The sequence below is a fragment of the Lonchura striata genome, unplaced genomic scaffold, assembly GCF_046129695.1.
Source record: "Lonchura striata isolate bLonStr1 unplaced genomic scaffold, bLonStr1.mat Scaffold_149, whole genome shotgun sequence".
Lineage (NCBI taxonomy): Eukaryota > Metazoa > Chordata > Aves > Passeriformes > Estrildidae > Lonchura > Lonchura striata.
The window spans coordinates 280,016-294,733 of NW_027461098.1; the positions used below are offsets into that span (position 1 = coordinate 280,016).

The 14,718-nt window shown below is 41.8% G+C and overlaps 1 protein-coding gene across 4 annotated transcripts in view; it reads left to right on the forward strand.

Annotated features, from left to right (window-relative positions):
* Positions 1–14,718, forward strand: part of ATL2 (atlastin GTPase 2) — a 39,643-nt gene that overhangs the window by 6,239 nt on the left and 18,686 nt on the right. For all 4 annotated transcript variants that reach the window (XM_077790636.1, XM_077790639.1, XM_077790637.1 and 1 more), the window contains exon 2: positions 13,058–13,335. In XM_077790636.1, coding sequence (XP_077646762.1) covers positions 13,058–13,335 — 278 coding nt within the window. The remainder of the gene's footprint in view (positions 1–13,057; positions 13,336–14,718) is intronic.

The following is a 14,718-nucleotide window of genomic DNA, read 5'->3' on the forward strand; positions in this document are numbered from 1 at the left end:
GCTTGCCAAGCTTTTTGAAACACTTTGAATATAAAAGTTGGAAGGACTTTTGAAGTTCCCTCCTTCAGCTCCCCAAGTTGGTGTTTAACTGGTGTTCTTGCTCTGCAGCAAAGCAAGGAGGTCACTGCCCCCACTTTGTGTTTGGGAGGGAGCCCACATCCCTGTTCTAGGGCCATAGTTATCTCTACAGGATGCGTAAGCATGTGAACATCCTCCTAAAGTTATCTATTCAGTTTGTCTGGAATCTGTCACTGAGAATTTTGGAGTTCCACAGGGATGTTACTCCTTGAAGAAACAGGACTGCTTTATATCTCAGTGTGAGACTAGTAGATCTTTGTGCTAAGTGTGATCTTTGAAGCTATGTAAGTATCTCCTTCAATTAACTAAACAGGAAAAAAAAGAGAAAAGCTATACTAATTTAATTATGGTTAGTAGCTGGCTTCTCTTTAAGGTTGGAAAAACTTAAAGTAGAATGTTTGTCACCAATGATGGAACTACTGAGCATCCAGGGCAGTCCAGAGGAACTTCCCTGAGTAAATGCAGGTAAGCTAGATGTTGGAATTCCTCTTTGATGCCCACTGGATGAACTTACAAGCAGGACTGATAGGAAGTCAAGTATAAGGTAAAAGAGAAGTCCATTTGGGCCTTTGCAGAAATGATTTATGACAATACAGCTTATTTTAAGAGGTGCTCTGCTCTTGTCTATCATGGAGGAATAGGTGAGAGGACTGGCAAAAGTCTTAAGACTGCATAAAGTGCCTTTTGGGGAAGGATTTTTTGTTCACAGCTTGGTTACATGGCCTTTATATATGCTTTGTATGAGGGAAATTCTGATATCCTGTACTAGGAGGGGAGATAGCTCATGTAGTTTGTTTTGTTTTTTTTTTTTCCCTAAGTGTATTTTCAGCTTTTATTTTCAGTGCAGTTGATGAGCAAATGTTGATTGCATTTCCAGCCCTGTATATTGGTGATTTTTGCATGGCAAGGTGGGATTTGCTGCTGCAGGTCATTGCAGGTTTCTCTTAAGGGACTAGAATAGAAGCCAAAATGTTGAAGGCTTGAACTGATATAAGATGTTGTACAGATTATAGACATTGAATGTAGAATGCAGTTTCCAGTGAATTGATATTTGAGTGTAGAACCTAATTTGATCTTACACAGTTTTTGTTCCAGTGGCAGCAGAATCAGGTTCCAGTCTGTAGTTTGTGTCAAATTATAATGCATTTATTTTCCCACCATCACCTCAGAGATAAGCATGTTGAATTTATAAGTTCTTATTGGTCTCAGTGAAATATTTGGAATGTCTTTTTGAGCATTGTATCGGATAATGCTCCAGCATAACAAGGTGGCTTTTTTTTTCACTTGGATTGAAAATAACAGAAGCTTGTTGGAGAACGTGTCAGCTGCTTGTACTGACGTGTTAGGACTGCTTTCCCTATGTTGTGCATACTTGGAAAAGTTGTTCTCACCTCTTATCTCCTCCAGCAGGGTGGTACTGCTGAGTGGAAGAGTAAGAGCAGTTATTTTAGCTGTTTCTTTAAACCCAATCCTGTGATAATACTGCCTGCAAACTTGCTGTCTTGTTCCCCTCCTCTCCTTGACCTCTTCTGCATGAAAGAAAGGGTTGTGGCTTTTACTTGTAGGTGTTCATTTGCCTTGGTCCATGTGGTGTGATCTACCTGGGGAACTGTAAACTTTTGGGAAATAAAAGATTCAGTGTGTCAATCCTTTGCCTAATATGGGAATTATCATAGCCCTGATTTCAGGGGAGGAATAGTCACTTGAACTATGTGAACTCCTAGGCATGGAGACAGAAGCTTGGCCTCTTTTAATGTATTGCTTAGACATAAAATAATAGTGAAAATAACTGCTGTAGAAAATGAGGTTAAGGCTCTTGATATAATCAAAGCACTTCCTTAAAGCAAGAAGTCATCTTGCTTTTAAGAGAATTAAGTTTCTTAAATACTTTGTAATCCTCAACTAAGGAACTGTGTTTAAGATTTTAAACTTTGCCTTGAAGCTGCCCTCAAAGCAGTTAACAGTTATCTTTCAGGGAGCAAAGTCTTCAGCTTGTCCTTCGGATAGGAAGGGAATGCAGTTCAAAATTCTTAAAAGGAAGTATTTTGAACTGCTGTATGTCAGGCTTGTTGCTAATAAATTGTTTGAAAAAATGTCGTAAGAAAGAATTTTGAGGGTTAGGACATAGAACTGGAGTATTTTCTAAAGCTGATAGTACTATAGAAATACCTGTTGAAGACCTACATGTTATGTGTTGATTTAAAAGGCAGAAAACTTTTCGAAGTAAAATACTGCTGGTAGAAACATACAGAAATGTGCCTTCTGCTTTTAAACTTAATTTTTTTCAATAGAAAAATGAACACGCTATCTGCTGTGAACATTTGGATAGCAAATGTGATCAAATGCTTGTAGAACCTTCAGATGCTGTGAGAAATCTTGCTTGTTTGAGAAGACCCTCAAAATGCAATTTGGTGCTTTTGAAGAGGTTGGAAGTTGGCTTGTGAAAGACTGAATATTATTCTTAGAGTCTTAAGTACTTTGAGTTGCAGACATATCACTGTGTCATTAATCAAATATCAAAGTGAGCTGTTCTTTAGTCTATTCTTTTGTTGACTTATTTCTGTGGTGCATTAGGACTAGATTAAGCTTTAGTGAGCTTTGAAGAGGAGCACATTGCTATCTTTCTCTGTCTCAATTCATCTTATAATCCTAGCTTTTTCTCCCCAGAGCTTACTCTGTGTACTGTAAGGAAAGATTTCGTGGATCCACCAAATTAGGACATTAAGTATGATCTAAAGTGACTACACTGTTGGTTGGAGAGTTGTGCTAAAACATACAGACTTTAAAGAGTTGTATTTGCCTCTTTCTTCTTCACCTTAGTGAAAGATGTATATTAAACCATTGTGGTCTCAACATAGGGTAGTCCTGCAGAAAAGCAGTTTGTCCAGTTGTATTTAGACAAGTTTGAGAACGTGACGTGAGGATAAGTAGTAAGCAGCCTCCTCTGTGTTTGTTCTTGTTGGGATGATAAGTTTGGCTTGCCTTACACCTGACATTGCTGACTTCTTTCAATTCTGTACCTCTAGGCTTGCCTGGCCAGCACCCATCAATGTACACATGATAATTTCCTGTCTCAGGAAAATGCATTTAAAAGTCAACTCTCTAGTTGTTGAGACTTGTTTTGTAGCAGTGGCTGGTGATTTTCTGTGGTGACAAGAGCTGTGAGTGATTTAAAAAATCCTTGGGTAAGTGGGTGAGCCTTGAGCCCTTTGAACAGCAGAAGGTGCTTGTGTGGAGCTGAGCTGCTGAAGTGTATGTTGTAATGTCCTTGGGACAGCTTAACTAGGGTTGAAATGGGTGTTGTTCTACTCTGGTTTGCAGAGGCCCAGCTCTCAGCGGGTGCAGGGCAGTCAGCAGATGTGCTCAGGGGAATGCTCCTCCAGTGCAGGACGGACTAGGCCGAGCTCGAGCTCTTCCCAGCAGTCCCACGTCCTGGCCTGTAACACTGAGAAACTGAAATCTCTGGCAGCCTCCATTTGTAAGGGAAGGAAACCTTGTTCTTAACTGAAGGTTAACAAATGTGTTGGCTACCCCAGCCTAAATCTGGACTTTCAGATAGAGACAAATCTTTGGCAACACACAGTCAGATCCAGTTACAGCCCAGTTGTCTACCCATCTTTGCGGTGTTATCACATATCACCAAGTCAGTTCCTACATGAATGTGCTTCTTAACTGTACTTGTGAGTTTTGGGAGTCTGGAGAGATTTTCCAGCTGAACTGGGTTGTAGTTACAGAGCTGAACTTTTCTTTTGTCACAAGTGCCCAGTGAAGCAGTCTGTGCCTCCCCCTCAGCAGTGCTGGAGCGGCTGTTTCAGAGGCTGTACAGTGCAGAGCACATCACTTGGTGTCCAAGATAAATTGGTGCTGGACCTGGCACAGCAGTGCCAGCACAGAGGGCAACAGCCCTGGACTGTTCAACAGTACAGCTGAAATGTGCACTGCAGTTCAGGGCTCTGCTGTTTGTTTGTCTTCAGTTCTAGTCGTTGTTGGTTTTCTATTTGAGGTCATACAGTGTGTAGGAAATTGCTTGTGTTGGATTGCTTTTTCTGCTGGTTTGCCTTCGGTAGCTGACTTGATTCTAAGCAGTGTTGGATATGTGGCAGAATTAGCACGAAAGGCAGTGTGATGCTGCATGGTGTTGGAAATGGGAAAGAGTGGGAGAGCCCTTATGAGTGGGCGGTTAAGACTCAGCTGTGCTATTGAAACAGGCTTGAAGAGGCAATGGGGAGAGGGGAGGAGGCAGTTACTGGCACTGTCCTGTTGGCAGAATTAAAATACTTTGAGCTATTGCCTTAACAAGGGATTTGTGTGTAGCAGCAGCAGTGATGCCTGGCAGAGACTCAGGAGTTGTGACGGTAGGTGTGGGGCTTTGAAGTGTATGGACTTAGGTATGTATCAGTTATTATGGGTTAATTGCAGGAAAGGGGTATGGCAGCCCAGGCCTGTTTCTCTACATGCCTAGCAGCAGGAACCCTGATAAAAACTATTTTTGTTGTAGCTTCTTCCAGTAAAAATAAAGTGAAGACCTGCAAAATGTGATTTTTAATTTTTTTTTTTTTTTCTTCAATTCTCTTTAACCGTGCCTTCTGTGTAACTTTTTTTCCCGTTTTGATTCCCATTGTTGATCTTGGTGTTAAGTGTGTTGACACATGTTGTGTTTCCTCTGTTACGCTTGCATTTCATCTGGTGGGTGTCAGTGACCCTACCAAGTTAAGAAGAATTAAGAAGGGAGAAGGAGAAGAAGCTGAAATACTTCACAGAGTTGTCTCCAGGTAGTTACTGTATCAGTTTTGCAAACTGTGCGATCTAGAGAAGACAGTTTTTTAAAGAAACCTACACTCTGTACTGTTCTTTATTCTTTGAAATGAAATGTAGAATTCTGGAGTTCAGTGCTGGAAAAACGGGCTAGAAGGCTCTCTTAGCTGCAAGAACTGAGAGGTGGAAATCTGAGTATGAACTGAGGTTGGGCTGAAAGCACTTTTAGTTGGAAGCTGCATTGAATTGTTAAGGTTGGAAAATATCTGTAAGATCAGAGTCCAGCTGTTATCTTGGTGCTGCCGTATTCACCACTAACAGCGTGTCCCCAAGTGCCACATCCACTTGTTTTTTGAACACTTCCAGGTTTGGTGGTGATTCTACCACTTTCTGGGCTGGCCTGTTCCAATGCCTGACCACCCTTCCCATGAAGAACTGTTTCCTAATATCCAACCTAAACCTTCCTTGGCACCATTTGAGGCCATTTCTTCTCATCTTGTCACTTGTTACCTGGGAGAAGAGACCACCCCCCACCTCACTATAGCCTCCTTCAAGGGAGTTGTAGGGACTGCTAAGGTAACCCCGAGCCTCCTTCTCTCCAGGCTAAACTCCCCCAGTTCCCTCAGCTGCTCCTGATCAGAGCTGTGCTGCAGACCCTTCCCCAGCACCTCAGGGTCTTCCTTGCAGTGAGGGGCTCGAAGCTGCACCCAGCAGTTGAGCTGTAGCCTCACCAGTGCTGAGTGCAGGAGGTTGATTGCCACCCTCATCCTGCTGGCCACACTGCTGCTGCCATTCAGCTTGCTGAAAGCAAAAATGAAAGGTTTGAGCCTCTTTGGTGTACTGTTTCCTTACATTGGTGTTTGTGAGTGACAATTTGTTTATGCTGGAAATGAGTAGGAAATATGACCCTTTGGCATACCTTCTCTAGAGCCAAAGGAAGTGCTCGCTGTGCATTCTGCTGAGCTCCTCTGTGGCCGTGGTGCTGATGCACCACAGTAACTAAACCACCTCTGACTGGCAATCGAAAGACCAAACATGAGATAATTGCAGTTGGCATCTCTCACTTCATTCTTTTCTCCCTATTCTCACTCAAAATACCAATTTAGGTTAGCTGCTTATCGTTTAAATTACTGGCTCTTGGCAGGAGGATGCATACAAGGTGCATAAAACACAGTTATGGCCTAAACCTGTTAGAAAATACTGACTCCTTGAGTGAGCAACCTTAAATAAAATCACTCTGCAATACAAGCAGAAGTCTGCCTGGAATACAAGCAGAAGTCTGCCTGGAATACAAGCAGAAGTCTGGTTTAAATGTGCATGGCCTGCAAGGATCCACTTAGTTTTCAGTGTTCATGAGGAACTGTCACTTGCCATTTCCAGAGTTCATGGTGAACTAGGGCACTGTCAGATCTGGAGTATTCCCATTCCCATCCTTAAGAGCCTGCCTGATGGGTAAGAAAGGGGAGAAAAAGTGAGCAAGAGACCTTTTAATGCTTTAATCTGCCCTTTGTGTTTTAATACAGCTTTCTTTGAGGGGGTTGGAAAAATACTGGTGAATCTTACTGTGGGTAGAGATCCTGTTAGGTCCTTCAGTGAGTGTGCTATTAATAGCTGTGATTTTTGGGCAGAGGGGAAGAAGGATGAGAAGCATGCTTTGCCGCTATCCTTACCCTGCACGATTTTTCTTGTAGCTATGGAGAAACATCTTTCTTACCGAGTTCATAATGTGCTTTCTAAAAAGCAGTCATTTAATTTTTTGTTCAACTTACTGGGTTTGCACTGCTCCCGTCTTAGTCTTTGCTTATTGACATTCTCTTACTTGTATTGGTTGAGAAGAGCCGAATTTGAGGGTTGACATTTTTTGCTACATATTCTCATTATATGAAGTTTCCCTCTTGCTTTTTTGTCCTCCTAAAAGGAGAACACAAAATGCCAGCTTATCAGTATTGTATATAGGGGAGAGCTGTCTGCTCCTGCATGCATGCTGACCATTCAGCAGAGAAGCAATTTAAAGCACTTAGGAGTAGACAAGCCTATTGTTTGATTAGTTGTGGTGCTTCAGAGGTATCTAGGTCATGAGAATATCATCTTTTTCCTCTTTCCTGACAGAATTGTAGCTTCAGGTGCTTCTCTTCAGCTCACAGTTTATGTAACAGTTCTAGATGTGTCCCTTTAACATCCCATTGCCCTGAAGGAACACACAGAGTTAAATGCGTATTTCACCCTGTACCCTGCCCCTACTCCTCTCTTGGTATTATTGGATGTCCAAACAAGTCTTTGGAACTTAGCTCACCAGTCCTATTTATAGCTGAAATATTCGAAACATTTAATTATTTCTGGCCTTAAAATGAGCTACTTGGCACTGTTTACTAGTCAGCAATAGGAAAGCAGCGATGCATCAAGGTCTGTGGCAGCCCCATAGTTTTGTGTGTTTATTGCATGGAGTAGGACTGCTGGAAAAAGGGGAGGACAATTTTGTGGCTTAAATCTAGGGATTTTTTTTTCCCCCCCAGAAGATGTGTCTAAATAAGGTCCGAAGGTTAACGTATTTTCTTTCTGTGCTCTGGAACTCACTTTACGCTTTCCTTCGTTCACTACACCAAAACAAGAAATGTTTAAGCACTTTGTCTCCCTTCTGTGCGAGGAAAATTTCCTACATGAAGTACTGAGAGAATGCCTTACGTTGAAGTGCAGTGCAGCAGTTTCCTCATGATAAATTATTTTAAGCTTTTGATTCAAGCTATGAACTCCCTCAGCGCGTGGAGGTTGAACAAAATTTCAAGTGAGATGGCTTGAGCTTAGTGTAGCTCACTTCAGTTTGCTTTTCAGTGTTCAGGCGATGGTGGGGGAGCCTGTCGAGCATCTGTATTGAAATGTGAGCAGGGGACTTGAACTGCTGTTGTATGGAGGCAAATGTGTGGTGCTGTAGAGCTGTTCAGGGATGCTGGAACCTGAAGTGTCTAGGGATGCTGGAGGTCTTGATTTGACGTTGACTTCTAGCAAAGTGCAGGTTTCTGTGCAAACAGGATGGTAAGACTACCAGCTAGAAGATTTATGGCTTTATACTCGTTAAACTCCTAGAGCAAATGGAAATATTGATGAGGGACAGCTACACTAATGAAAGTGACTTAAAACGAAAAAGTAAATGGGATTTAAAATATTTTATGTTCTGCTACATTTGTGGGCAATTGTGTTCAACTCACTGTCCACAGAAGCAGTTACTGATTGTGAGCCAGTGCCTGTTGATCAAAAACATTTACTATATCTGAAACTGAGTTTAGCAATTAGTATGTACTTTTTCTTATTTTTAATGAAAGGATGTGGATAATATGTTCAAAGAGTTCAAGCTGTATTTAGGTTGAAACTTAAAGGTAACTGTATTTTCTGTCAATGTGCTTAAAGGGAAGAGCTCGCATTTAAAGCAGGCTGTCTTATTTTTGTAGTGTGCAGGTGTCTGAGTGTTTTCACTCTCGTATTCTTACACTGCAGGACAAGTAGGTCATCAGCTGCTGGCTGTGTACATAGGGGAAGCAGGAATTGGCTTTTCATTTTACCTCATGCTTTAAGAAATGGGTTATTTAGTGGGGTTTGTTCAGTTGAAATACTGTCTGCATATACAAGAAGCTACTGTTCTCAAAATCTGGCTTAGTATTTCAACAAATGGTGCTTGTTCTGGGTACTTAAGATGGTGAGAATAAATAGCAGCCCTGCTGTAGTTATTACTGAGTGCAGTGAGGAGTTTATGAGGAAACTGAGTGGTAGTATCTTCCCTTGGCTATATTTGCTCCCATTCAAATCTGTCTGCTTCTGTGTCTTGCTGCACAGTGTTGCTTCTCTTGTGTGTCCCCAGCCTGTTTGACCTGGGTTAGGAAGTGATCGTGTCAGTCAGAACCGTGCCTTAGCCCACAGGTTCTAATGGAATAATTCAGGTTGGAAGAAGCCAAAATGATGTAGGGACTGGTTAGTGAACAGCCACAGTAATAGGTGTGAATGGATGGCAGACTTCAGGGGCAAGTCCAGTTGATGATCTTTTTGCATCAGCTCCAGACAGAGCAGCACATATGACCTTAGTCTGGAGTGTGTTCAGTACTGTAGAAACATCAAAGGTCAGGTGAGCATCTTGACAAAAGAAGTATACATCTGTGGCTTCTTGGGCCTGCAGCACTGTGCTACAAGTTCTAGTACCTTATGGTTTGACAGATCTTCTGTACACATGGGAATTTCCACCAACATAAGGATCAACCCCAGGAGTGAGTTGGGTGAATCTATCAGTCTTTAATCCTGTGGCAGGAGGCAGCATTGCCTCTCTGTTGTGTGTGCAGAACATGGAACATTCCTCTGAAACAACCAGTCCCTGTGTGAATGTATTGGGTTGGTAACTCCATTACTGGGACCAAACTGGGCTTAGTAAAGTGTTAAAATATGCTATAAAAAACAAACAAAACCCCCAAACCATCAAAAGTCTGTTGTTTTGGTTGCCTCTGTAGCAGTACTGAAATGTATTGTTATAGAGACCTACAACGGGATGCTGCCATGAACTTTGCAAAGTACTGTCCAGGGGGCTAGGAAGTAGAAGTGGCCATTCTGTAAATGCCACCTCTTCTAAAGTTAGTACTCCTCTCTTTTATACTTGATTTGCTGGCTCTGAACTATTGCAAGAACCTAGAGCAGTCTGTGGGATTTAGAACAAATCAGATTAAATTCTGAGTAGTACACTGTGACTGTGCTGGAGCAGGTGAGGAATGGGGGACAGCCAAGGGACAGGGCTTTGAGTTCTGAATTGCATAAACTTCTGGCCTGAGTTGACCAGACCTTGCAGTCAGCATGTTTATTTTATGAGCTACTTGAAGAACTTCTGCAGCACTTTTGCAGAAAACTGGACTGTGAAGGGGGGGTGCTTTTTATCCTGACCTTTGTTTTCAGAGGCTTGGAAGTATAATTTAAAGTGTAATGTGACCATGAGACTGAAGCCTTGTAGAAGGACTCCCTAAGTGCTGCCTGAGACAGCCAGAGTGACAGGGTGAGCAGCCAGAAGGCAGGATAAAGGATCAAAAAAGGCTGTGACATCTGCCTAGGACACCTGACAGGGTGGCATATGCTGATTATGCTGCTGGGACAAGCAGTAACACTTGTTCTATTGTTAACATGCTTGACCTGTGCAGTGTCTGTCCTGGTAATTGCCAACTAGTTCAAAATCTCGAAAGGAGGGGTGTTCTCTGCCACTCAAGCACAAAATGATCAAACCAGCTCTTCTGCATGGATCAAGTTGCTTTCACAGCTGTCAGCACTGCAGGTCTCCACCCTCTAAAGTGCTTGACTGATGGCCATGATGGTCTTTTCTGTAGGTAGGTTGGGAACTTAGATATATTTAGCTGGTTAGTCAATGGAAAAAAAAAAAAAAACCAAAAAAAACAACCCACAAAACAACAAACCAACCAAACAAACCCAACTTGGTGCTCTGGACTTGACTTGCAATTTCTGCTGGTAAGTGAAATCTATAGGAGTTGAGCAGGCTCTAGGATGAATATTCTCTCGTGTTCCCTCTGAGCTAATGAGCTTCAGTGGTGCAGAATGCTGTTAACAAGATGTAAGCTTTTAATGGGCATATTTTGTGTAAGCTCTTGATAGTACTATCTCCTTGTGATAGGGAGAATCTGCTTGTTTATAAATAACTAATGATAAAGGACCATTCCACTTGTTTGTTCTGAAATCTCCTTGGCCTGAGAGGTTTTGTGTGGCTGTGCTCTGCACTGGCACAAGGATGCTGCTACACCTTGAGTCTTTGAGGTCTGACAAGTTTTGATGACTTCCAGGTAGGACAGGATGGTTAATGTCAGGCCCCAAGTGAACAAAGAGATGCTGCAGGTATGGCTTCAAACTGTTTTTCTGTCTGCCCTAGTTTACAGACCCAATCCCTTACTGCAGCTGTGTATTTAAATGCAGTGTGTATTTAAATAAAAGAATAGGAGGCTGTACCAGGTAACCAAGTTATTACCAGGGACATACCTTGAAGCAGAGGCTTTGAAACATAGTGTGAATGTGTTACTGAAACACAGGCACCTCTTCTTGGAACTGTCTGACTTCGATACTTTTATCAATAGAATGTTCCCTTTATGTTTCTAGGCTGTGATGCTGGAAGCTTTCTTTCTGACTGTCAAGATCTTCATCCCTCCATACCTGGGCTATCCTCCCAAGTTTTCTGGCCTCCAAAGGATCCTGTCTATATGGGGCAAAGCCTGTTTAGAAACTCTTTCAAAAAAGAGGAGAGGGCTTGTTTAATGTCTGGCAGTACAAAAGCTTTAGGCCAAAGGTGAGAGACTTTCCTCTGAAGTGGTGACCAGTCAGTGTCAATGTAGTTTGTGTGGTTTGGTGTCCTGTTGATGGGTTTTCTTTTAAAAGTTACTCCTTCCAGTTGTCAGGCCTGCTGGTATAATCAATGTTTTGGCCTGCTGTGTTTAATCACTTTGAGTTAGGGTGATGCTAGGGACTGTTTTGCATACTCACTTGGATAATGTTGGAGTTTAGTTCTAGCTGCTTAGGATTTAAGCACTTCCTGTTCAAACCAAGTACCATGTAAGCCTAATATATTAAAACCAATTTTTTTTAAGATTTAATGCCATTCAGCTTTGGAACAGCACAAGATTTGATGCATGGAAGTGGAAACATCCTCTCATTTTGCAATTAAATGAAGGGTTGTCAGAGCTGGATAAGGAGAAAATTGCTGGAGAAACTTCAGGGTCACCGTGTTACCAGTTTTTCAAATTTACGGTAATAACTGCAGTGTCTCATTACATCCACAAAACTGGAGCCCTGTTTATAAATCTTTTGTTGAGGATGGTATCTTGCATGCAAAGTCTGGCAGGTCCTGTGAGCATTGACAGGTTCTCTTCCATGAACGAATGAAAACGGTGTGTTCTGTGGTACCTCATGGATCCATCCTGCAGGAGAACACTTGGAGTGGGCTGCTTCCACAGGAAACCTCTCTGTGAGCAGCACATTGAGGGATTGGAGTGGCTGCTGCCTTGCCATGGAAATGGGGACATGACTGCAAGGACAGTGTACTGAAAATCAGATGTGATTATCCCACATAAGTAACTGGTAGGAAGGTGGCCTTAGTCAGGTCTGTGCACATGGGCTTCCAATAGAACATGGCAAAATGTAAATTGGGAGTGGGAGGCAATTCAGTAAGCAAAACAAGAGAAGCTTTTCCAGATGCTTTCCAGGAAAAGTAGAGTCAAGAATGGTAGAGTTGATTTCTACTGTGGGACAAACTTCAGTGTTGTGGTGCCTGAAAAAGAGAGGAGACTTCACCTTGGATAGGGTAGTTTGGGTTTTTTTTAGGCCTCTAATCCAATTAACTCCTGAATTCTAGAAGTCAGGAATATAGGATATTGGTACTGGTATAGTGGGTGTCTGAAGGGCTGTGTTACCTTGCCATTCATTAGTAACTTTAATCTGAGTTACAGTTTTTCCAGCTGCTGTTCTATCCTGAAAGGGTAAGTCTCTTAACTGTTTTGAAAGAGTTAATACTTGCTGTTACTAAATTTTGCTTAATAGTGCACTGTAGAAGAATATAAAGCCAGAAACTACTTCAATGGTTTTTTTGTCCTCTTATCCTAGAAGTGTTAGGGCATGCACACTTCCAGTAGTTTATTGTCTTGCAAACAGGGACTAGGTGTTCTAAAGTCTGTGCTATATTGAGACTTGAAACAGTGTTGGAATTAGAGAGGAGCTTATTTATCTGGTGTTTGTTTTCCTGGGCTTCCCTACTAGATCCATGGTCTTGCTTGTACCTGTTGACAAACAAACCTTTTGTCAGAAAACATTCATTTCCCCTGACACCCTTACAACAAGAAGGTGGTGATATAAAAATGCCCTTTTTTGGTCCTCTGGAGCTTGTTTGATATGATTCATTTTTCTTCCAGATAAAAGGCCCTTGACTTAAAATGCCTTTAAAAGGGGCTTTGAAGCTGAAAATCGGGGTTGGGTTTTTTTTTTTGTGATTCCTTAATACATAAAGAATATCAGAAAGAGAGAAGATCTGAAATACATGCTAGATACAAAGCTGATGAAAATGGATAGGGAGCTGCTGTTGACCTCTTTGCATTCCCAAGAACACCACCCTCACTGCTGGAGATATAAGCCCAGCTCAAGGCTTCACAATAAAAGTGTTTCTTGGCCGAAGCTGTGACTTACTAATATGTTCTCACCTGTCAATTTGCAGGTAAGCTTTATGAAGAAGAAGAGGACGATGCGCTGCCAGACTCGGATGCCCTGCCGGACTCGGATGATGAGGTGGAACTGGATAAGCCACGCCCCATACAGATTGTCCTTGCTCATGAAGATGACCATAACTTTGAATTAGATGAATCAGCATTGGAAAAAATCTTGCTTCAGGAACATATTAAAGATCTTAACATAGTAGTTGTGTCTGTAGCGGGAGCTTTCCGCAAAGGAAAATCTTTTCTGCTGGACTTCATGCTTAGATACATGTATAACAGGGTGAGTAGTTTGGATTTTTCCTGCAGGAGAAAAGTACTTTGGTATTTTAGTAATTTCTTTGTGTTTGTGAAATTGAGCATAAATACAGCAGGTCAAAATTTTCTGATACTGGGGGAGAGGAAGTCAGCTACTCTGCTTCTACACTGTGAAGAAGGCCATTTAAGTGATAGTTTTTCAGTGTACCATATCTTGCAGTTATCAAGGGAATTTATTGGTATCCCAGTGTAAGTGATCACAAGAAGAACTTGAATGGTGAAGTGTGATGGCCTTCTAGTTGAGCTTTGGGGAAGGGCTGGTGACTTGGGGGAGCCTTGCTTTGACTTTACCTTCTGAAATCGTATTATAGCACTCAGTTGCCCATTGTTGCAAACATAAAAGTCTTACCAGATAGCTAAATCTGCTTAAATATGATGTATGGCAAAAAGGAGAAGGTTTCCTTTTTTCTGTTTGGAATGTGTTTCTGAATGCAGTCCAGGAACTCCTAAAATCTTTTTAAGTTATTGATTGATTAAAACCTGGCCCAAAATTTAATTCCTTCTTTTAGTTTGTAACTTTTGGCTAGCATTGTCTTGTTCTGAACCCTTGGCTTATATGGAGATGGTGGAATAGGGTCTTCTGTGAAGGATGCACATGTGCCTGTCACAGGTTGTGGGCTGTTTCTTTTAGTCTGCATTATGAATATTGACAGGCCAGTGTTTTGTTGCCTTTTGAAGTTCTTAGAAACCCAGAACTGATTCGTTTTTTGTTCACTGTTCTTTGGAGCTAATTTGTGCTAGCTGGCTTGAGGGAAAATCAAGACAAACTCTGCAGTTACAGGAAATATGGGAGTACAGCAGAAAAGTTGCTGATAGTTGGCAAATGAAGACTTCCTTCTCTCAGTCCCAGTGGTGCCTGCTATTGAGTTCTTCTCCCTCATTTTGCAAGAGCTCCCCAGGAAAGACCCTGAGGATAGGGTCTCAGGGTAGGAGGAATACCGAGTAGCACGCTGGTACTCCTGGCTTCTTGAGACTCTTTTAACCTAGGGAGGAAAAAGGTTTCATTTATTATGGATTGTGTTCAAAATTATCCTAACAATTAAACCCCCAGCAGTCCCTGCAAGCAAAGAAAAACACAAACTCCTATGTACAACGATCTGAGCAAGGTGCTGGGCTGGATAAGAGGTAGTGCGAGTTCCTTTTGAAAACAGAAGGGCTAAGCTTTAAACAAAACTCTTAGTTTTCAGACTGTGAAATAAACATTCATATAGCAAAACAGATTGAAATGCCTTTTCAGCCTAATTGTATCAGGCCTATCTATTTCCTTTATTGTGCAGTCACTTTTCTCAGTTTTCTATAAATATCCTTCAAAATAGCATTTGTTTCTCTTAAACTGAAGGTGAAATCA